This window comes from Pelophylax lessonae (assembly GCF_965119305.1).
Source record: "Pelophylax lessonae genome assembly, chromosome: 3".
In the NCBI taxonomy this organism is placed as follows: Eukaryota; Metazoa; Chordata; class Amphibia; order Anura; family Ranidae; genus Pelophylax; species Pelophylax lessonae.
The window spans coordinates 573,780,562-573,805,296 of NC_138770.1; the positions used below are offsets into that span (position 1 = coordinate 573,780,562).

General features: G+C 43.6%; 1 protein-coding gene across 1 annotated transcript in view; it reads left to right on the plus strand.

The window, feature by feature from the left end:
* The window catches only part of PAPOLG (poly(A) polymerase gamma), a 92,403-nt gene extending 91,310 nt beyond the window's left edge, over nucleotides 1–1,093 (plus strand). Inside the window, exon 23 of the mRNA XM_082251352.1 lies at nucleotides 781–1,093. Coding sequence (XP_082107478.1) covers nucleotides 781–879 — 99 coding nt within the window. The 3' untranslated portion in view covers nucleotides 880–1,093. The remainder of the gene's footprint in view (nucleotides 1–780) is intronic.
* Nucleotides 1,094–24,735: the final 23,642 nt, after the last annotated feature.

Below are 24,735 nucleotides of genomic sequence, written 5' to 3' on the forward strand. Positions count from 1 at the left end.
GGTCTGGTCCAGCTCCTGTGGGCGGCCTTAAGAGCTCCTCCTCATCTCCTGGTGCTGACTCCTGGGTCTTTTCACTCCCTGATCGCTGCATGTAGAGTGCAGATTATCCTGGTGGCTGCAGGTGCCTGTTTCTGCTGGGTGGTGAGTCTGGTGGGGTTCTCTCCCTCTCTGAGGATCGCTTGGTGCTTTGTGCCAGGTGACCGGGTGGTGCTGCCAGCGCAGTGGGGGTTGTCCCTTTGCAGTGTTTTACACTTTGTGGGGTCCCCCTGGTGACTCATGGAGTTTGTTTTTTTTTTTTGTTTGTTTTTTTTTTAAATCTGCTTTTCATTGCTACGTAAATTGGACATTTGTATGACCTGGGAGGGGTAATTCCTGGGTAGGGTCCTTGCCTTTTATTTATTTTTATTTTTTTTTGGAACAGTGTCCCTTTTCACCTGAAGGTGGCAGCCCAACCCAGGTAGTCATGAATATGAAGTCCTCTGATGTACAGTACTCCAAAAATCCTAGGTTATATGTGTTTTTTTTTTTTGTTCAGTTTTTATTAAACAGGTTTACACTATAATTTCTCATAGCATACTGGAAACCAGTAGAGCATAATCCATCCTACTGATGCTTGAAACGTGTGTGTTTTGTAACTTGGTTCTCCTAAATAGAACAGCGATTTTTCCGATTTTGCTACATGACTCCTGAAGTATACAATTCAGTGACTTTTTAAAATGCTGTGTAATTTATTACATCACTACCATTGTAACCTTTTATTTTTTTTTTCCTCTTTTATAGAGGCTACAGAGTAACGAGCTGCCTGATTCGTCATCACCTGTACCAACCAGTAGAGTCCGGTTGGCTAAAAATTCTATTAGACTTACATTAAACCGGTAACTCCACTCTTATGGATGTCTGAAGCAATAACTGAGCAGCTCACAAGGTATTTTGTGGCAAATGCCCTCATAGCTGCTTTATGCTGGTTTGTATGAATCATGGAAGAATGGTAGGGATGCAAACCACCATCTGTTTCCAGCCTGAAGCTGTGTACTGCCAACACCTTCTGCACACAATTTTAGTCTTTTTAAAGTCTCTTTTCACTTTTTTTTTTTTTTTTTTCTTTGCAAAAAAACGTAAAAAGTAAAAAAAAAAAAATAATTGTAATTTCCATTTGTAATGTTGTGTTCTGCTTTTTTTTTTTTTTTTTTCAGTCGTATTCTCAAAACTGTTCAAAATATTTAAAAACGAAGAAAAAAGATGTCTTATTTGTATGCAAAGCTGTTAAGCCTTTGTTTTGTGCGTCTGTCCTCCTTGTTCCGGAATCTGACTGGTATTCCAACTTGTATTGATTTACTTTACCTCACTCACTATCTGGGTTGGTAGATTTTCCTGGGTAGTAAACTAAAGCCTTGTTTTTTGTGGGCTTCCCAACACTTCATAATCTGCTTTCAATGCAGACAAAGATTTTAATTTCTTTCTGGAATACAAAGGTAAACTGTCTCCCGTGGAGACTTATAGGGTAAGTTAACATTTATGTTCAGGACAATATTTTGGATATATCCCGAATTTCCCTTAATTTATCAGGAAACTCAAAATGTTAATTCAAATTTCATCATCCATCCCATTAAATATAGATCGGTGTCTTGGCATGCCATGTCTGTGCCTCTTGTAGAACCCATAAAATGTCACTGCTAAAATATTCAAAAGTAAAAAAAAAAAAAAAAACCCTATTCCCACAGTAATGGGGTTTACGAAATTGAAAAAATTTCAAGACCCTTCTCCTAATCTTGAAGGTGGCACACACCACTTCCCATTTCCTCATGGAATTGAAACCCCTCATTTCCAGTTTCATCTGCAGGTGAAAACTAGTATTAATTTGACACAAAAGTACTTCTCTGACGTACAGACCTAGGGGGAACATCCACTTGGTCCAAAGATTTATCATCAAATTGAGGGAATTTTTGTATTTTTAGGTGCCATAGGTAAGCCTGCTCAGGGAAAGATTGATAGCCAGGATGGATTTTCCCCGACCATTCACTGCTTTGAGACAGCCAGCGCCTGCACAACTCCTACTTCCCTTCCCTATAGGCACAAACATGTAAGCTCACTCTTGCAACAGATCATTTGATGGCCTATCCAATATGTAATGAAGTGGGTGTGGGAGGGTAATCCCAGAGAAGGTATTCTGAAGCAAAAAACTTCACCTTTTTGATTACTGCATAAAAATCTAAAATGGCTGCTAAAGTTCAGGCTTTTTGGCAGAGAAAAAGTATTCTTTCATAATTGCCTCAGGAACAATGTAAAATCTTGCTTGTGCTGATAACCTTTTATTATGCTGTTCATTATTTTTAAGAGTTTTTTTTTTTTTTTTCACACAAACTCATCTATTTTGTTGTCTACTGTATGCCATGTCCTAATAAATGTACTGCCAAATAAATCCTACTATAATATAAGTCATATATTCAGACTATATTTTTGTATATCCTCATCTTTCAAACATGACAATAAAAAAAAAAAAAACTACTCCCCCAATTTGGTGATATATTTTTTTGTTTTTAGGATACATACTTTAGAGAAAAAAGACTGTTTTTACAAAATTAGGATGTTCACACTAAAATACCTTTGTTTTGGTAAAGCCATATAACCCATGGTCATCGGCTTTCAGTTGGAACATTTGTAGTGTGGACCTCTTACCTAGAAACCTCAGTGGCTGGGATAGAAGTCAATAGGGGAGTCCTGTTGGGAATGGCAAATGAGGCAGACAGAATACAGTTGTCAGTTGTGAGAGAGCTTTTCAGAAACGGCTTTTGATTAATCCCTGCTTATCTCTGTAAGAGATTTAACCCCTTGGCGCTGGCTGGGGGCAAATATGCGTTCTCTCGGCAGGTGGGCCTTGGTGCCAAGTGGCCGCATATTTGCGTTAATACAGCTGTGCCGAGAGCATGCGCCCTGCCTGTTCCTGGCAGAGCTACAGGTGGCTAACAAAGTTACCCATCGCTACTTGCGATCAGCAGCTTTCCAATCATGTGACCTCTGTGACAGCTAATCACGGCGGTCACATGATCTTAAACCCCGCCTTCCGGCATCCTAAACCTTTTAAAGGGCTGGGAGGCGCCGCCACCAAAAGGTTAGATTGATACTAAACACACACTGTTTAATTTACGTTGTTCCTTCTATTTCTGTATAAGGATGATGACACTGTCAAATGGCCCAGATCTTTCCCAGCCTGTCTGCAATGAAACCTAAGCAGGAGAAGCTTCTAGTCCTCTGCTGCTGGTCACATGTTCAAAAAAAAAAAACGCATTTGGAATACAGAGTAAAAATAAAGAAGTCATACATATATATATATATATATATATAATTTGAAATCCAATCCGAATAATTTTTTGGCAAGAACATGGTTCGGGCGGATTTCTGTCAAAGGCTGTATCATGCCCCTCCAGTCTGTGTCTTAGAATAGGAGGGAGGTTAAGCCTCCATTAATCTACATGTAATATCTCTCCCCCCATTGTGGTTAGTGCGCATGGAGGAGGTAAGGAATGGGCTGACAATTACCACAGTGTAGACGCCCATGTGTGTGTCTCTATAGTCACATGGTCTGATGTGATGGGAAGGAAATGCTCCACATTTATACTCACTGAAAACTGAGCATGTGCAGAGTTGCCATCACAGCTGAATAATCTCTAGCTGAATTGGGAACATGAACAGAAGGCGTCGATAGAGAGCAGCAGGGGTCAATTAGGTTTTTTTTCGAAGAAAATAGAAAACTAATCTCAGTGACTGAGTGGGAACAGCATGTAATGCACCATTTGTTTTTTATAATGTGGATTTAGTGACATGCATGCCCCCAGCCTAAATTATCTAAAGGCAATGCTGGTGTAATGCCTTTTCATTATAAAAAATTGTATTCGGCCATATCTGTAGATAGTTATCTGCCATCTCATAGGAAGGTTTAGCTTCATGGGCAGTAGGCAGAAGTTAGTTATAGTTGCTACCTCACTGGCCAATAGAAAAAAGAGGTGTGCTAGCACCAATGCAATAACTGTAAGCTTTTCAGAACATCACCTTTAGGCACCATGGGCAGGAGCCAAGTGGCTTCTAATATGGTGCGTTTTTTTTTCTCCCATTTCTGTTCTCGTATACAGCTATCATGCATTGTTTTGCAAGCGGGGTGGGAGGCATGATGGCAATAAAGTCTTGCTTTTTAGTGCAAGGTCTTTTGTAAAGTGAACCTTATTTTGCCAAGCATGACTTTTGCTGTAGTATTAAATACTATTATTTAGAATCAACAGTTTTTTACATTTGAATCAAGACAGCAGCACGCAGACTGTCTTTTCCCACACAGCAGCACACGGACTTTGTTTTTTCCCACACTATCAGCCAAGACCTAAACTTTAGATTGTTTGGCTGTCCACAGGCAGAAACCATTATCCTTATGGCAGTACATGCTATGCTGCAGCTTGAAGCAGAAACCTGCTAGTAAACAAGACACATTCCTAAAAATGAAAGCCTGGCTCTAGCTTTACCAGTTTCCAATGTTTTCTAATCCTATACAGATAAAGAAACAGCAACTTTTACTGCACAACTTGCCCTCTCCTCCTCTGGGTGTGGCAGTGCTCCATAGTCTTCGCTTCACTTCCTGAGTGGATAACATATAGTGTGGTCCAACCATTTCTTTCTTGCACAGGCAAGCATGGCCACACTGCCTGTATTCCACTGTAAGAAGTTGCAAACCACTATGTGGGGAATTCAATAAAGCTGATGTGCCACTATTCTGGTGTTCATTGCTTTTGTTAATTTGTTGCTTCATATTCCTGTAGCATCTGTGACACTTTGGTTTCTGACAGACGTGTACATATTCAGGTAGATCTAAAATGCGCCATTTTTACATTGTGATACAGCTCTTGTTTCAAATTAAAATTAAAATACTGACAGTTTGTATCTTACGAAAATGGTACTGATTAAGACCAACTCTTTTGGTGTACAGAGAGGAGAGACCTTGGCTCGGACAGATTTCGCAAAAGTGTCTGTACATTCTGAAAGTGGCGCAGCATTTGTCACGCATAAGTTCTAGACAGGTACATTATTTTGGTGCATGCTATGCCACTTTTTGAATGCATGTGAGACACTCGCAGGCTCTTCTGGCAGTAATGATCCTCCCATTGACATCCACTTCCGAAGGGTGAAACTTGTCTTCTAGCAGCATACAGACACTGCTGGTACAGTACTTGCTGCTGGTCACCTGATCTTGTGCTGAATATCCAGCTTGCCCTACAAGGTTCACTTTGGGGTTATAAATAAGAACACCAGGGGAAAAGAAATGCATTCAGTAGTTTGGAAAGCGTACTTGCTCCAGTCCTGCCCACTTCTGTTACTGCCTAGGGATTCCAAGCCAGCCTGCACCAAGTTGTGGATTTCCACTTAGGTTTTTAACTTTTCATTAAAAAAAAGTCTCGAAGCACCAAAGCCACTCGATTGGGGCAGTCCTAATTATAATTGATGTTATTGCCATAGGGACGCTATCAAATTGCATGCATAATGCAATATAGGGTGGTTAATGTTTATAGATATATAAGCCTTTCTGTGAATATACAAGGGGAGAGGAGAGTCAAGCAAATAGCATCTCCCTGGGTTCTTTCTGGGTATTCTGACCAGAATACGATTTCCAAAAAATGCAAGGTGTTCGCTTCAGTGGAGGGCAGGGCATTCCTCAGGGGTCTAATAGTCCTCTGGCTCTCATTAGAGAGAAGCTCTTGTTAAAGTATGCTATCACAAACAACTGTTATAAAGGTTTTAAGCATCTCAAGCAAGTTTGTGACCGACAAAGACTCTTTGAAATTTAACAAACTATGGGCCGTGCTTTCTCCCACTGCATCACTACTGCCTTTTTTAGGGACGTAGGGCCCAACATATAGGACTTAAACGGGTGCTGGGGGACCAGGTATCTGACATTTCTGAAAGCATCATGTGGAGATTCTTCAAGAGGCTATAGGGTTTAAGCTCAGCAACCACTAGTAAGTATTTCTTTTGCAACAGTTGTATGGTTAAAAATCTTTGTCAACACATTTGCTTTCAATTCCTAGCTTAACACAGTCTCCCAGAAGCCCTTTAAGCAGGTGTTAATGGCCAGGAGGTGGTAAGGCTTCTGTATTGTGTGATTGGCACCCACAGTGATCTGGAGCCCATACCACTGCTTCCTGATCAGAAACCTTGGCTGAGGGCTGTGGGTAACAGTTTGGTTAGTGTGCTGGGGGGGCTTACTCTTGACACACAAACTATGGACACACTGGAAGCATATGTGCAGCAGTTGGGTGCCAAAGCCCGCCCTTCTTGCTGCTGCCTATATGCTTTACACAGATGTTGAGAGGTAACAAGGTTTATAGACATATAATAGCTCTACATTGTCATATTACATTACAAAAAGGAGTCTGTAAAATAAAATGTTTTGTATCTTTTCTTAATGTGTGATCCAATACTTCTACATACGCCAGCAGATATCAGAAAATTGCCTGCCAGGGGCTTTATAGTCATTACAGTGAAATGGTATGGTACAGTACTCCAAATTATCCAAAGACACAGATGGAACATGGCGGAGTTTCTTTTAAAAGGACAGATGTGAGTAACGGATGGACAGAGGGGGGTGTCTGGAAAGTATAGGAAGAAAAAAGAAATGGAGTGTTCAGGCCATAATCCTCCTATCCTCCTGTGAGTAGGCTTCCAGAACATTTATACTTATGTGAGAATTAACATTGAATTCAAAAGACCTACACTGTCTCACAAAAGTGAGTACACCCCTCACATTTTTGTAAGTCTTTCATTATCTTTTCATGTGATAACACTGAAAAAGAAATGACACTTTGTTACAATGTAAAGTAGTGAGTGTACAGCTTGTATAAATGTGTAAATTTGCTGTAACCCTCAAAATAACTCAACACAGCTATTAATGTCTAAACTACTGGCAACAAAAGTGAGTACACCCTTAAGTGAAAATGTCCAAATTGGGCCCAATTAGAAATTTTCCCCTACCTGGTGTCATGTGATGTGTTAATGTTGCAGGTGTGTTAAATTTGGTGTTATTACTCTCTCTCATACTGGTCCCTGGAAGTTCAACATGGCACCTCATGGCAAAGAACTCTCTGAGGATCTGAAAAAAATAATTATTATTCTTCATAAATATGGCCTGAAACTGAGCTGCAGGACAGGTTCCACTCAGAACAGGCCTCGCCATGGTCAACCAAAGAAGTTGAGTGCTCGTGCTCTGCATCAGATCCAGAGGTTGTCTTTGGGAAATAGACTTATGAGTTCTGCCAGCATTGCTGCAGAGGTAGAAGGGTCAGCCTGTCAGTGCACAGACCATACGCCGCACACTGTATCAATTTGGTCTGCATGGCTGTTGTCCCTGAAGGAAGCCTCTTCTAAAGATGATGCACAAGAAAGCCCACAGTTTGCTGAAGACAAGCAGACTAAGGACATGGATTACTGCAACCCTGTCCTGTGGTCTGATGAGACCAAGATAAACCTATTTGGTTCAGTTGGTGTCAGGCGTGTGTGGCGGCAACCAGGTGAGGAGTACAAAGACAAGTCTGTCAAGCATGGTGGGAGGAGTGTCATGGTCTGGGGCTGCATGAGTGCTGCCGGCACTGGGGAGCTACAGTTCATTGAGGGAACCATGAATGCCAACATGCACTGTGCCAGACTGAAGCAGAGCATGATCTCCTCCCTTTGGAGACTGGGCTGCAGGGCAGTATTCCAACATAACGACTCCAAACACACCTCCAAGACGACCACTGCCTTGCTATAGAAGCTGATGGTGATGGACTGGCCAAGCATGTTTTCAGACCCAAACCCTATTTGAGCATCTGTGGGGCATCCTCAAATTGAAGGTGGAGGAGCACAAGGTCTCTAACATCCACCAGCTCCGTGATGTTGTCATGGAGGTGTGGAAGAGGACTCCAGTGGTAACCTGTGAAGTTCTGGTGATCTCCATGCCCGAGAGGGTTAAGGCGGTGCTGGAAAAAAATGGTGGCCACACAACATATTAACACTTGGGGCCCAATTTGGACATTTTCACTTAGGAGTGTACACATTTTTGTTGCCAGGGGTTTAGACATTAATGGCTGTGTGTGGAGTTATTTTGAGGGGACAGCAAATTTACAATGTTATACAAGCTGTACACTCACAACTTTACATTGTAGAAAAGTGTAATTTCTTTAGTGTTGTCACATGAAAAGATATAAAATATTTGCAAAAATGTGAGGGGTGTACTCACTTTTGTGAAATACTGTAAGTCTTGTGGAACTGTTCACCTTGTTTTCTTAAAGACAATGTGTGAAGTATTCTATTTTCAGTAGTTCTTTTACTGTTCTGATCAATTGCTCTACTGTGTGTCTTTCATTTGCCTGGTATGCATGCCCTAGCTGGGGTTAAAAGCCAAAAAAGAAAACTAAAGAAGCCAGACAAAGAGAGGCTGAAACACCGCCCAGGTGAGGTGATACAATAGCTGTACTGAAGATCTGGTACTGGTGCAGTCCATGAACTGAAAGTCTGTCAAAGTATGTGCAAAAGAGGTGACCCCCACTCCAATCTTATAAATGCTTTAATTGTAAAAATCCACGCATAACATCACTAGAGCACGATACAACAGGACTGTAGCAGCAAGGTTAACATGTTTCACAAACCAAATTGCTTAATCATAACCTCAGAACCACATGTGTAGTTAACGCTTATATACCTAAATAACAGCTGAATCCATTAGTGCTTAAAGACTGCTGCTTAGTACAAAACAGACACATCTAGTGTGTAAAGAAACACACAAGATAGAGCATAATAAAACACAGCTTACCTTAAAGAGGTTGGGAAATCTCTCTCTCAGCCCCCTAGTGTAAGTTACCCTATTAGGGATACAGGGTGACAACGGAAATGATGGACAGGTACTTAATGGACACTCCGAATATGGTTTGGATTACTCAAATTGGACAGTAATATTTATCCACAATATCTCTCAAGGAATATATGAAGATTCTGGGACTCTAGGCCTAGCTGCCTATTGCCAATAAGAGACTGCTTCACACAGTCAGACTCATAGCAGATTCTAATATCAGCTCAACCACCTGTCTTCCACACATTGTTGAATATGCTAATTCACTCACCTGTTATCTACTGTGGGTTCTGTGTTTACAATTATAATGTGTATTGTACTTAAGGAGATCAAGGACGGCAATCTGCTAGTTAATTGGCTCAGGTTACTGGTCATCTATTAGTTACTGGTGGAAAAGTAGAATACTGTCTGTGCTGGTTGTTCCTTAGATAATTAGTTCAGGTTAATTATATTTCTGTACACAATTTCATCTGCATAGGATAATGTAATCGGGCAACTGACCTGGTGTAGTAATTTGATCAGGAGGGGGAATATTTCCCTGTGCTATATATATTGTGTGTGAGGCTGTTTAAGAAAGTTGTATGTTCCAGACCTACAAGCTATTCTCGGCTAGACTTGTATATCGTTGCTACAATATCTGATGTCTCTACAGATGACTGGGTGAGCTAAGGGATCTTGGATCATGCTGGTACCAGGCAAGGGAAGCTTATATGGCAGACATACTCTTCTTGAGTATGGGGGATCCGTGTCAAAAACAAAATTGGATTTTAAAATGAAAGAATGTAGCAATAGTCAGAAGTTTGTCCTACAGAGCCAAACACTGGTGGTGACAACAGAAGGAGAAATCAGGAGCCCTCCTGTATAGGTGTCACCTGCCCCAACCATATCAATGTAGGCAAAGAAAGACAACCAACCATTGTATGAAACGATACATAAGTGCATGATATGAGTATCAAATATTAAGTCATAAACAAATAATGAAAAATATAAACCTATTCATATCAGCCTTAGACATGCACAAATTGCAATCATGGCTGTAACCAAAAAACATATGTACTTCTAATATTACAAAACCTGAGTAAATAACAAAATGTAGGTCTATTCTTGATATGCACATATATCCTATCACATGTGAACAAAAACTGGAGATAAGAATTAATGGAAAAAAGCACCTACTTCATGCAAATAACCAACATAATATAAATACAGTAAGTATATGGTGAAAAGATTTAATCCAACAGAGCTCAAATCTATCAAAGGACTGTACAGAATAATGTAATATGGAAATGTCTCTTTCGTTCATTGACGGACACAGCTCCATATCTTCTTGACCATTGGGTTATGCTGCCCCCTACAGTAGTAGGACACTAGGCAGGAAAACGCTTTACCATGCCTATGGGGCAGTCCCAGGGGGTATACTCCCTATCTGCTATAGGCACTCAGTTTTTTTTTTCTGCCTAGTCAGGAGTAAGGACCTAGTTCCTTGCTGGGATCTCTGGTCCTAGCATTTTTTTCTTTTTAAATATAATTTTTTCCTTTTTATTATTTTATGTTCCTGGGAGAACTACAGTCAACTGCCGGACTGGGCGACAGACTGGAGATCCAGAGGGTCCCCCAGTCTGGCCAGCGAGCGTGCACAGACCTCAGCTCTGCGCTCAGTTGGCCACGACATAGCCCTAACAGAAGGGGGCTGGCCTGCGAGTTCAATGTCTCGGGAGGACGCATACGACCAGGTCGCAGCCTGAGTCGCAGCGTGCCTCCTTGCTGACAGCACCCCCATTCCAGGGGAGAGGTGGTCTGTCCGAAGCAGTGCCTACCCGGTTTCAATGGTATGGTGGGTAATGTCCCCCCTCTCCCCTGGTGGTCTTTTGCGGTGGACGTGGGGCCCTCCCTGGGACGGTTGGACCCCCCGGGTTTCCCTCCTTACCACCAGCATCTCCCCCCCACATGGGGGTGGTCCCTAGGGACCACCCCCATCTGCCCATATCGAACTCCCCCCCCCCATTCATTTTCAGGGGCTGAGTAGGGGGGGCGTGCCGCTGGCAGCCGATCGCAGATCTAGGGGGGTCATCCTGGTGGGGGCTCCTGCCAGGGCCCCCTCTTTTCTGCTGATTGTTTTCTAGGGTTCCCCTGGGACCGCGTGCGCGCCGCTGGGAACCTCCATTTTGTTGTGGATTGGTAACCATGTTGCCACAGCCCGGCAGCCGCTTTCTTGTAGTTTCCCTTTAGAAACAGCGGTGGCCATGTTCTTGGAGCCCTCTGGGCAGTGATTCGGTGGTGGGAGCCCTTCTTGCCCTCTAGTGGCTGACTCCAGTACTTCCTTTTTCTCACTGATCGCCACATGGTGTGCAGGATCCGCTGGTCTCCCTGTGCCATATCAGGTGGTGATGAGTCCTTGTGGGTTCTCCCTATTTCTGCTGTAGCAGCGGCTGGTTTTGCTGGGACTTGTGGTGCTGCTAGCGTGGCAGTGATGGTACGTTTTGCAGTGCTATTTATTTTGGCTGTGTGGTCCCCCTGGTTAACTCATTGAGTCCCTGGAGCACATTTCATCACCTGATCCCCTCTCAGAAGCTGGGGGCCCTCCGAGTTCCAGTCATCCCTGTCTGCACAAATGGCAGTCCTGGAGTCCTTAGTGTCCAAAGTTGATTTGGCCCTACACAAAGGGGCTAGCAAAAATCGTCTCCCGCCTTTACCTGCCTCCTCTGTCTCTTCGGATTCTGAGTCTTATCTGGCCGCCACGTACCGATTCACCCTGCTGGCTCTGCGTCCCCGCACCCTGAGTGCTCTGTTAGTGAGGATGATGTTGGATGCACCTATTGTATCTGTGCAGGAAACTTTAAAAATGGAGGATGCCGCTGCATCGGAGGCGCCAGTCTCTTTTGGTACCTGCAGATCCTCCAAAGCGGCAAAGGTTTTCCCCTTTCCCACCTAATTTGACAAAATTGTCACTAATCAGTGGGGTCACCCAAAATGCAATATGGCGGTGCCTAAGCATTTCGCTAGACTGTATCCTTTTGAGGGGTCCCTGCTAAAAAAGTGAATGGTCCCACCTGTGGTGGATTCTCAAGTCTTTAGGCTGAATAAATCCACTCTAATTCTGGTGGAGTCGTCTCCAGCTTTTAACCACTTAAGCCCCGGAGGATTTTCCTGCTCAAAGACCAGGGCCTATTTTGCGATTCGGCACTGCGTGAATTTAACGGACAATTGCGCGGTCGTGCGGCGCTGTACCCAAACGAAATTGACGTCCTTTTTTTCCCACAAACAGAGCTTTCTTTTGGTGGTATTTGATCACCTGTGCGATTTTTTTTTTTTTTTTTTTTTTTTTTTTTTTTTTTTGCGCTATAAACAAAAAAAGCGTCAATTTTGAAAAAAAAATTTTTTTCACATTTTTTTTTTACATGAAATTCCCCCCAAAAAATTTAAAAATCAAAATTTTTTAACATTTTAGGCCAATTTGTTTTCTGCTACATATTTTTAGTAAAAAAAAAATCGCAATAAGCGTATCTTGATTGGTTTGCGCAAAAGTTATTGCGTTTACTAACTAAGGGAAAGATTTGTCATTTTTGTTTTTTTTTTGTTTTTTTTTAACTAGTAATGGCGGCGATCTGCGATTTTTTTTTTTTTTTTTTTGCAGGCTGCGAAATTGCGGAGGACAGATCGGACCCCTGACTAACATTTTTTGACACTTTTGGGGGTACCAGTGACATTACTACAGTAATCAGTGCTATACATATGCACTGTTACTGTAATAATGACACTGGCAGGGAAGGGATTAACTTTATTAGTGATAAAGGGGTTAAGTGTGTCCCTAGGGGCGTGATTCTAACTGTAAAGGGGCGTGACTTGTGATGTAACCACAGAGACATACGATCCTACATAGCAGGATCGTATGATCTCTGCAGGTACCCAAGTGAGAATGACGGGCGGCTTTGTTTACATCAGCCGCCTGCCTTTCTCCCTCTACAGCGGGAGATCACGAGTGACCGGCGGACATCAGAGCCGCTGGTCACTCGCGCGGGGATGTCCCTGAACGAGCGAGAGCGCGCCTCCTGCGGGCTCCTGGGCTGGCGACGTATTACGTCGCTTTACCCAGTAGGGGCTGACTGCCGCAGTAAATATACTGTGGGCGGTCGGCAAGTGGTTAACAATCCCTTTGACAGGAGAGCTGAGGCTTTGACCTGCCAATTGACCATTACCTTGGTGTCCCAGACTCTGGCGGAGTGGACAAAGTTTTTGCCCCAGGACCTGCAGTGGGAACAGCTTCCACTTGCTTTTATCAGAGCTGGTGGACCAGTTGATCCAGGGGCTGCAGTTTACCTGCGAAGCCTCTCTGAATGCGGCTCCCTTAGTCTCTAGGGTGTCCGTGACAGCGGTGACCCTAGGGCGCATGATATGGCTGAAATCCTGGTCTGCGGACCAGACTTCCAAGAAGGCCCTATCTGATCTTCCCTTTGCGGGGGGTCGCCTGTTTGGGTCTTCCCTGGATGACATCATTAAGGGGCTTTCAGGGGGAAAGAGTACTCTTCTTCCACAGGCTGCCAAGGGCAAGGACTCTCGTCGCAGATGTGGGCCCTTTTTCTCGGCACATAAGCTGCCCTTTCGTTCCTCCGGTTCTAAAGACAAAGGATCTAAGTCTTACATAGTTACATAGTAGTTGAGGTTGAATAAAGACATCAGTCCATCCAGTTCAACCTGTACAGGTGTGTGTGTGTCAGTGGCCTGCTCATTTCCCATAACCCTAAATGTTGTGATCTGTGAGATGCATGTCCAAGAGTCTTTTAAAAGTAGCCATACTCCCCGCAGCTACCACCAATTGTGGAAGAGTTCCACATTCTCACCGCCCTTACAGTGAAGAACCCCTTACGCAGCTTAAGGTTACACCGCCTCTCCTCTAATCTCATTGTGTGGCGACGTGTCTTCTTGCACTCCTTGGGACTAAATAGTTTTTTGCCTATGCTAGGATCGCCATTGAGGTATTTGTATATCGCTATCATGTCCCCTCTCAGACGTCTTTCAGGACCTCTTCTGGTGGTTTCAAGAGGACCTGGTCTGGTAATCTGATAGCTGCTTCTTCCAGACCTGCAGACAAGCCCTCTCCCGCCTGAAGGGGCGTCCTCATCTGTATCTGAGGTGGGGGGACGTATTCGCTTCTTTCCGGACCCGTGGACCTCCCTGATTCAAGACAAGTGGGTCCACGAGTTAATTCAGGTCCAGCTACAAGATTGAGCTTCATTCTTACCCTCCAGAGAGGTTCTTTCCTTCCAACCTGCGTTTGTCCCCAAACCACTTGCTGGGTCTCTTCTGGGCGGTGCAAGACTTGCTGCTACAAGGGGTGAATGTACTGGTTCCATCTTTGGAACATTTTCAAGGTTTTTATTCAAACCTGTTTACAGTTCCCAGGAAGGAAGGCAAAGCACATCCAATCCTGGACCTCAAGGCTCTGAACTGCTTGGTGCAAGTTCCGAATGGAGTCCATTCGTACGGTAGTGGCATTCCTTTATCAAGGGGATTTTCTGACCTCGATCAATATCAAGGACGCTTACCTTAATATTCTGATATATGTTGGTCATCAATGCTTTCTCTGTGTTGCTGTGGGCGAGAAGAATTCTCAATTTGTGGCGTTACCCTTTGGTCTCCCATCTGCTTCCCAGGTCTTCACAAAGGTATTGACCCCAGAGTTAGCTTTGTTGTGTCAGAATGGGATTGCAGTACTGGGGTAACTGGACGATCTCCTTCTACAAGCGGATACCCTGCCTGCTCTGACGGACAACCTGGAGATCACTGTGCGGACTCTGCAGGAGTTCGGTTGGAGTTTAAATTTCCAAAAATCTACTCTGGTTCTGTCCACCAAGTTGGACTATCTGGATCTGACTCTGGACTTAGCCTCAGCCAGGGTTTTTCTTCCACTGGACAAGCTCCAGAAGCTGTAGGATGCGCTTTGGATGCTGTGTCCAATAGTCGGTTATCTCTCGGGCCTGGCATACGGGTGCTTGGCCTGATGGCGTCTACTTTCGAGACGGTTCCATTTGCATGGTTCCACACGCAACCCCTACAAAGAGAGATTCTTGCCAAATTGGAGAAGAATCCACAGTCTCTAGATAATCTGATCCTGTTGAGCCGGAGTACGAGTGGGTCCCTGATCAGGTGGCTTCGCTTTCCTGCACTTTGACAGGTATAATCTTTCCTTCCCCTGTACTGGAAGGTAGTCACCACAGATGCCAGCCTGTCCGGGTGGGGAGGCATTCTCGGCACAGATTGTGCTTCAGGGGTCTGGTCTCTGGAACATTCCAGACTACCGATCAATATACTGGAACTCCAGGCGATCAGAATTTGTCTGGCTCATTGGACATATCGGCCTTCAGGGGTGTCCGGTATGGATTCAATCGGACAATGCCACGGCTATGGCTTATGTCAATCACCAAGGGGGCACAAGGAGTGTCCTGGCAGCTCGGGAAGTAGCCGGCATTCTAAGGTGGGCAGAACGCTTTGTTTTTGCATATTCCAGGAGGGGAGAATTGGCAGACAAGACTACCTAAGTCGTCAGGCATTGGACCAGGGAGAATGGTCTCTTCATCAGGAGGTGTTTATCAGTTGTGCCTCTGTTTGGGGACTCACAAGGTGGACCTGTTTGCCCCTCTTCTCAACAAGGAGGTACAGAGGTTTGTGGCATGATCTCAGGATCCTCTGGCCGACGCCACAAATGCTCTGGTGGCTTCTTGGGGTCAGTATCGGCTGATCTATGCTTTCCCCGCTCTCAAACTTCTGCCAAGACTCCTGCGCAGGATCAAGGCAGAAGGGATTCTGGTCATTCTGGTGGCTCCAGACTGGCCTCGTCGGTCTTGATACGCCAACCTGGTACGACTGGTCACCGATGCTCCTTGGAGACTTCCTCTCAGGGAAGATCTGCCTCAAGGGCCAATCTTGCATCCTGCTTTACGGTCGCTGGCTTTAACAGCTTGGCTGTTGCAAGCCAGGTGTTAAAAGATAGAGATTTGTCTGAACCAGTGATTCCTACCCTGTTAAGGGCTAGAAAATCTACCTCTAGGAAGATTTACCATCATACTTGAAAGACGTACATTGCATGGTGTGAGTCTCTGGGAGTTCATCCTCGCTCCTTATCGGTGGCTCGAATTTTGGCCTTCCTCCGAGGGGTCGAGCAGTGCCTGGGTACCATCAGGGGCCAGGTTTCAGCCTTGGCAGTCTTCTTTCTACATCCTTTTGCTACGCATTCCTTGGTTTGCACTTTTATTCAAGGGGTTTACCATTTCGCTCCCCCAGTGCGGTCTCCGTTGCCTCCGTGGGACCTCAATTTGGTGCTGTGGGTTTTCCAGAAACCTCCTTTTGAAAATATTCTGGATATTTTCCTGCTTACGCTGTCCCAAAAGGTAGCCTTTTTGGTGCCTATTACTTCTGCGTGCAGGCTGTCGGAGCTTGCGGCGTTATCCTGTCGTTCACCTTATCTGATGGTTCTTAGAGATAAAATGATGCTTCGCCCTTGTCAGCCGTTCCTCCCTAAGGTTGTTTCTGATTTCCATATGAAAGAAGACATTGTGTTGCCTTCGCTTTATCCTAAGCCTAAACATCCTAAGGAAAAAGCCTTGGATTCCCTGCATGTGGTTCGGGCCATTAGAGTGTACCTGACAGCTGCAGTCTTTTAGGAAATCAGATTGTTCTTACGGACAGACCTCAAAGAGTTGGCCATGTCTGCTGCGACCATTTCCAGATGGATCAGACAGACAGCAGTTCAGGCCTATTCAAGCAAGGGTTCAGGTTCCTCCTTTCCCTTTTAAGGCGCATTCAACTCGAGCGCTTGAGCGCTGTTATCAGGCATCAGTGATGCAGGTTTGCAAGGTGGCCACCTGGTTGTCTGTGCACACTTTCACAACGTTTTATAAAGTGGATGTGTTGGCATCTTCAGATGCTTCTTTTGGCTGCAAGGTTTTGCAGGCTGCTGTTTAAGAGAATGTGGTTCCTATTTTTAATATTTGTTTGACTTATTATTATTTGATACTCATATCATGCACATATGTATCATTTGATACAATGGTTGGTTGTCTTTCTTTGCCTAACTTGGTATTGTTGGGGCAGGTGACACCTATACAGCAGTCTCCTGATTTCTCCATTTGTTGTCACCACCAGTGTTTGCCTCTGTAGGACAAACTTCTTTAAATATTGCTACATTCTTTCTTTTTATAATCTAATTTTGTATTTTATTTACTATATGTAGCTATTTCACCTTTTCTGATTTATCTTGCTCTTATCTCGTGTGTTTGTTTACATGCTAGATATGTCTGTTTTGTCCTAAGCAGCAGTCTTTAAGCACTAATGGATTCAGCTGTTATTCAGGTATGTAAGTGTTAACTACACATGTGCTTCTGAGGTTATGATTAAGCGATTTAGTTTGTGAAACATGTTAACCTTGCTGCTACAGTCCTGTTGTATCGTGGTCTAGTGATGTTATGCCTGGATTTTTATGATTAAAGTATTTATACTTCTGAAGATTGGAGTGGGGTCACCTCTTTTGCAGATACATCAATGCAGCCACCACATCTTTTGATTGGTAAGCTGAAATATATTACGTTTTTGGTTTATTACCCCTTTAAAGCCTCGTACACACGGGCAGAATATCCGCTGGTACGGTAGATACCGGCTGACATTTGACCTGTGTGTACAGATCCCTTTTTGACAGAAGCAGATCTCATAACTGGCTTCTGCTGAACGAGCATGCTGGAAAACCAGCAGCCGATCAGCATCTGATCAGCTCTCTTAGCCAATGGCTGTGACCGCTGACCAGTTTGTTCTGGCAGGGGGCAGTCCCTGTCAGAACACAATAGAACAGCGAGGAGATCACTGTACTAACATCGAATAGTTAGTACAGAGACCTTTTTGCAAGCTCTTTTTTATTTTTTTCCATTCAGTCAGCTGGGTTGAATAGAAAAATGAATAGTGTGTACCAGATTTAAGGCAGGTCTACTAATGTATTTTCTTGATCTTCTGGGGAGTCCTCTTGGGCTGTACAATCTGCAAATGTGGAATAAAACCTCTCCTGAAATCTTCAGAAAGAGCATATCTGATAAGACTGGACAATATTTTCCAGTAACCAATATAAGTTTTTATTTATTGCATGCATTTGTATAACTCAGTTTATGGAGTGCTTTATATATTGAACATTCACATCGGTTCCTGTCCTCAATGAGCTTACAATCTAACTTTCCAAATTCAATTGCATACATCCACACACTAGGGCCAATTATAGCAAACTCCATGCAGATCGTGTCCTGGTTGGGATTTGAACCAAGGAACCTAGTGTTACAAGGCAAGAGTACTGTGCCACCTTGCCCACTTACAGCAAAAGATAGGCTATAGGTTGAAGACTGGGACCAATCCTTTATGGTTTATGATTGTATACATGATTTTCTTCCCTTCTCCTGTGAATTTCTTTATTCAGTGCTTAGAAACGGTGTTGTGACCTGCTTACTTGGTCCCTGAAGAAGCTAATACAAGAGCCTTATCGCTCAAAGAAACGCGTAGGACTTACCAAGTTACACTGTTCCTACCCACTAACATGAAGTTGTACACCTCTGATGTAACGTGTAATCTTTTTATGCTTGTACACTGTTTTTAACTTGTATTGTTGATACAGCCTTTAAAGTCCCATTTTAACAAGGTGGTAGGCTAGTCAACTCTCCTGTCCCTTTTGGACTGGATTATTGTTGACAACCACCCCTGGTGCTCTTTCTACGGTTTCAGGGATGTGGCTGCGCTTGGTTGTCAGAGCCAATATTGTTTAATTATTTCATGGGACCAATCCTTTCTTCTAACTTTTAAAATGAGTATTGTCAACAATGCTCAGGAGAGGCATTTTAAACTTCTCAACAGATGGTATATAAGTCCAACCACCCTATGTAAAATTATCCCTTCGATCTCTGACAGGTGCTGGAGATGTAGAGAATTATGGGGGAACTATACTACACTTCTGGTGGTCCTGTTCTTGTATTAGGCCATTTTTGGCTACCTGTTTAGGCTTAGTCGTCAAATTACTTGGCAAACGTGGCCAGAAACCCCTGAAGTGGCTCTTCTCGCTGTTATTCTGGGATCCATCTCTAGACCCCAAAAAAAAAAGGGCATGCTCGTTTTCTCCTGTCGCTGTGCAACATGTCCTGTCCACACCCGCACGGGCATTGGAAAACAGTTACCACTTCTACTGTTAGAGAATGGGTGGAGGAGCTTAATTCCATCATGAGGATAGAGGAGCTAACTGCTGGCTTTCAGGATAGATATCTGAAATTTGCGTCACTATGGTACTCTTAAGCCCCGTACACACGTACCGATCGTCGGCCGAACGATCGGCCGTCTTTTGTCCAGGGCTGTCGTGTCTGTTGAAAACTGCAAAAGACTGCACACGAATTTTGTCGGCCAACAACAGCTGACTGCAGAAGTGATGTCATGTGATGGTTAACTTTCCTTGTCTTTTTTCGTTTCTGAGCATGCCCAGTCTTGCAAATCTGCTGTCTGTCGGCCGAAATCTGTACTGACTGACGAACAATCGGCCGTTCTGGTGTTGGCCAACAAAAATTTTAATGCCTGCACGACAGATTCTGTTCAGCCAAAAATGCGCTGTCGGTTGTCGGAAGCATCATACTAACAAGCCGACAATCGGCCGATCGTTCGGGGGCGAATATTTACGGCCGACAATCGGTACATGTGTACGGGGCTTTAGATTGATTTTTCTGCATCATTCAAACTTCAAGCCTTTTTCTAACAAATCACAATAGCTCAGCTGTACTGCTGGTGGCTCCGGTGGCACCTTAGCCATGGGTCCTCCTTTCTCTTTTCTGCTACTTTTTCTCCTTCCTCTTGCCTATATTTTCTTGCTTTGGCTTATGGCTGGAGGCCCACATGTGTTAAAATTATTAGTATCGTGAGTAGTTTGAATGATTCTCCAGCCTGTGCACTACTCCTTTAATGAAGAACGCTCGGCAATGACGAGGTTTTCAATACCAAGGATAGTGACAACTTACTAACATTGGGAACATTGTACTCTATCTCTGTACTCCCTATTGACATTGGAATCTGTGTGATTGTATACAAAAAAAATGGCTATGGGTTACTGTAAATACTTTCACACTTTATAGGTGTGAGAGCCTTTTCTTGTTTTATTTTATTTCTTTTTTACTTACTTTTTGTTAAGGCCGTATTAAACCCAAAACCAAAAATTTAACATATTGCAGCTTACCAATTATTAGATGGTGGCTGTGTTAATTTTTTTTTTTTTTTTAGGCTTTTTTACCCTCTGTTTCTACCTGGTCAATAACACACCTGTATTCGAGTGCCTCCACTCTGCATGAAGGAGCAACAAAGACACATTTGGACAGCAGCACTGTCCATCTGTGAGAAGGGGAGTGTTAAGCCTGGTACACACTACACAACCCAGCGGATTGTATGACAAAATAATCTGAGGAGCTCGGGAGAAGATTCTGTACTAATAGTACAATGTTAGTGCAGCAATCATCCCCGCTGAGTTATTGTGTTCTCACAGGGGGACAGCCCCTCCTGCTGCCAGAACACATGGGTCAGCGCTCTCAGCCAATGGCTGAGAGCGACAATCGGCAGACCTTTTTTGGTCATGCCCCTTCGACAGAAGCTGGACATTCCACTGGCTTCTATCGAACCTGGTGCAGGACACATGACCTGAATGTCAGACAATTTCTATTGAGCCGGCTGATACTGCCCGTGTGTACGACCCTTTAGTTGGGACTAGCACATTTAAATAAACTTACAAACTGAAACCAAACTTCAGCTAACACTTTATAATCAGTTACAGCAAACCGTTTTGTTCCTTTTGGGATAAAGGTTTCACATAAATAAAATCTGATCATTATAAGTAACCCTGTTAGTGGTAAAGTGTTATTGTCATCCCTGCGACTGCTTCATCTGCAGGTGAGCTTGTTCTTTTGTAGAGCAACTGTCTTACTGCCTGGATCACCAGATGAAAATAAAGGAAAGAAAGCCTCTAAAATAAAACTAATGCAGCAACCACATCTAAGAATTGATAAACTGCATTATAAGAAATGTTGCTTTTGGGTTCAATACTGCCTTAACCACTTGCCGACCGCCACACGACTATTTACTGCGGCGGTCAGCCCCTACTGGGCAAAGCGACGTAGTACTACGTCACTCGCCCACGAGTCTCTAGGGGGCAAGCGCGCCGCCGGAGGAGCGTTCCCGTCCCTGCTCGTTCACTAACATCCCCGCGCGAGTGACCACCGGCCACTCGCCATCTCCCGCTGGAGAGGGAGAAAGGCAGGCGGCTGATGTAAACAAAGCCGCCTGTCATTCTCCCTGAAGTAACTGCAGGGACTGTACGATCCCGCTATGTAGGATTGTATGTCTCTGTGGTTACATCACTAGCCACGCCCCCCCCCCCCCACAGTTAGAATCACGCCCCTAGGGATATGTTTAACCCACTGTTTACCAATAAAGTTAACCCCTTCCCTGCCAGTGTCATTTTTACAGTAACAGTGCATATTTATAGCACTGATTACTGTAGTAATGTCACTGGTACCCCCAAAAGTGTCAATGTCAGTCAAGAGTCCGATCTGTCCGCCGCAATGCCGCAGTAAAAAAAAAATCGCAGATCGCCGCCTTTACTAGTTAAGAAAAAAAACAAAAATGACATAAATCTTTCCCGTAGTTAGTAAACGCAATAACTTTTGTGCAAACCAATCAAAATACGCTTATCGCGATTTTTTTCACCAAAAATATGTAGCAGATAACAAATTGGCCTAAAATGTTAAAAAATTCTGATTTTAACTTCGTTTTTTGGGGGGAATTTCATATAAAAAAATGTGAAAAATATTGTTATTTTTTCAAAATTGTCGCTCTTTTTTTGTTTAGTAAAAATTGCACAGGTGATCAAATACCACCAAAAGAAAGCTCTGTTTGAGGGAAAAAAAGGAAGTCAATTTCATTTGGGTACAGCGTCGCATGACCGCGCAATTGTCTGTTAAAGTCACACAGTGCCGAATCGCAAAATAGGCCCTGGTCTTTGAGCAGCCAAATCCTCCGGGGCTTAAGTGGTTAATGTGTCTTCTTATTTTTATAAAACATAATGAAAAAAAAACTCTGCTTTAAAACATTAAAATGAATAATTACATTATTTTTTACACAATCTCTCAAATGGTATAACTCCACTTAACATGAGAAAGTGACAACCCCATGTAATCTTTTTCTCCATTAGCCTCTATTTAGTCTACCATGTCATTTTATGTTTTTTTTTTTTTTTTTTCTAAATGTATATATAAACTTCCTCCTCCCAATAGTTATTCTTCTTCACATTAAACAAAATCTTGGGGATTTCCTATTAACTGGAACTTTTTTTTAGAGCTCACGTAAGCAATTTTGTGGAATGTAAAACAAACAAAAATTAAAAAGTATGTCTTTTTTTTTTTTCACTATAGAAATTATATACCGTGTTTCCCCAAAAATTAGACCTACCCTGTTATTTTCAGGGAGGGCTGCAATATAAACCCTACCCCGAAAATAAGCCCTAGTTTAGTGTTTGTAAAATCCTAGAATCCACTTTTATACTGTTTTATATAATGTTCAGTGTGTTTCTGTAATCTAATAGCGTGAAATACCTGCTGTACAGCGGTGCTCAGTTGATGTCTCTCTGCTCTTCTCTTCTCATAGCTGTCAGCAGGGGATCTCAGCCCCTCCCCTCTGCAGGGTTCAGAGCGGGTCACAGAAGCGCCAACATTATATTATAATAGTGTGATGTGACAGAACCCACTGTCACTGTGTGTTTTGAAGGGGACTGTGCGCAAGCCTCCTACCGACAGACTATGGGCCAGAAGCTACTGGAGTTTGGCACTGCAGCCTTTTGACTTTACCGTCCACTACTGCCCTGGGAAGCAAAACGGCAACGCCGACAAATTATCCAGGCAAACAGACATTGACTCTTTGGGACTTGTTACCCGACTAAGTCAGGCACAGACCAGTTGGAGGTCTAGTACCTAGATTAGTCTACCTTTGGGGGGGAAGAGATGTGACGGTACTAACCGTCACTATGGGTGACGGATCACCCTGTCCTGGATTGTAAACCCCTTTGTGTCATTTTCTTATGAGTTTGGGACATTGCATTTTATTTTCCCTTTATTCATCCTCTGAATAACTGACTCATGGCATTGAGTTAATGTTATGTAATGTTACAACCCATCCCCCCCCCCCTCCTGTTTCTGTGTCTAATTGTGTGGACAATGGTCTGAGCTGGAGACATCTCTCCTCAGGGGGTGTGTATTAAGAGACTGTTTCAAATGTACAAATGTTCAGTTCCCATTGGCTTGTTCCCTGTTCCCTTCCCCCGCTGTGGCAAGGCTAAAGGGAGTTTCCCTAACTATGTGTAAAACTGTTGTCTTGGAATGTAATAAACAGTTTAAGCTCTGCATGGTTAACCCTCAACACCTGTGTGGATCGTCTTGTGATTGAGGGGTTACGGGCTGGGTATGGCTTCTCCGCAGGCTGTGGGTGCGTTTGGAGGACAGGAGACACAGTTTTGGCGGATGTGCCCAGCTGGGGTACAAAGATCCGTTACATGTGAAATACCTTCATTACAGCGCCGCTTGGCATTTCTGTGACCCCCAGCTGTCAGCGGGAGAGAAGAGAAGAAAAGCAGTGGGATATCAGCTGAGTGCAGAGCGGTGCTGTACCGAAGGTATTTCACACAATTATAATATAATGCTTGGTGCTTCTGTCACCCGCTCTGAGGGGAGAGGCTGAGATCCCCTATTGACAGCTATGAGAAGAGAAGGAGAGGAGAGGAGAGCAGAGCAGAGCGAGAGATTAGCTGAGCGGCGCTGTACCCAAGGTATTTCACACTATTAGATTACAGAAACACACTGGACATTATATAAAACAGTCATAAAGTGGATTCTAGGATTTTACAAACACTAAATTAGGTTCACACAGGGGATTCCTGACAGGCAGGGAGGGAGAGAAGACAGCACATTACACATAAGACCAACCCCGAAAATAAGCCCTACTGTGTCTTTTGGTGCCAAAATTAATATAAGACCTGGGCTTATTTTCAGGGAAACATGGTAAGTCAAAATAATTTACATTATTAAAAAATTAATTTGGTTTATTCGACTATGGGGGATAATTTGCCTTCTATCAGCCCCCTTGAAACCTCTACTGGATTTTGATTGGCTACGATGGGCAGCTCAACATGTGGCTATTAGTTATTAGGCCCTGTTCCTATTAGCTGTCAAATGCCAGTGTCTCTTACTGCTGATAAAATTCTGGAATTTGTAGACTGAACTACAGCTGAACGACACATGTGAGTCTCAGCACCAGAAAGAGGAAGGAACAAAGTGTATGTCAGGGTAAAAAAAAAAGAATATAATCAATAGTTCAGTACATTTCTGCGACTCATGTTTTTATTCTTTAAACACACTTTGACCAGTGACGTAACGCAGAGGAGGAGCCAGTGACATCAGACCTGTTGTTACTACGATCCGTATCAGGCAGCCGGAGAGCCGAAGATGCTCACAGCTTTTGAAGGGATTGCACTTATTGGATTCTATGGGATCATTAGCCTCTCTAAATGAGTGTACTGGATGAAGTTGTCTTTTAACTAATAAATGTGGTTTTAAACATACTGCACTATGAAATCACATACATCCGTGGAGTTTGCCACTCTGAATAGAGGAGGACCCAAGGCAAGGGAAGCTATTGGACTCCCCAAGGTGGATTGAATGCCTGTATACTGCATGATACCATTGTGCTGCAGGTGAGCGCGCATTGCACTCAAAGGTGGATGGCTTTTTGCACATTGACACTGAAGAATTTTATTGAAGAAGCACTGCATGCGTGAG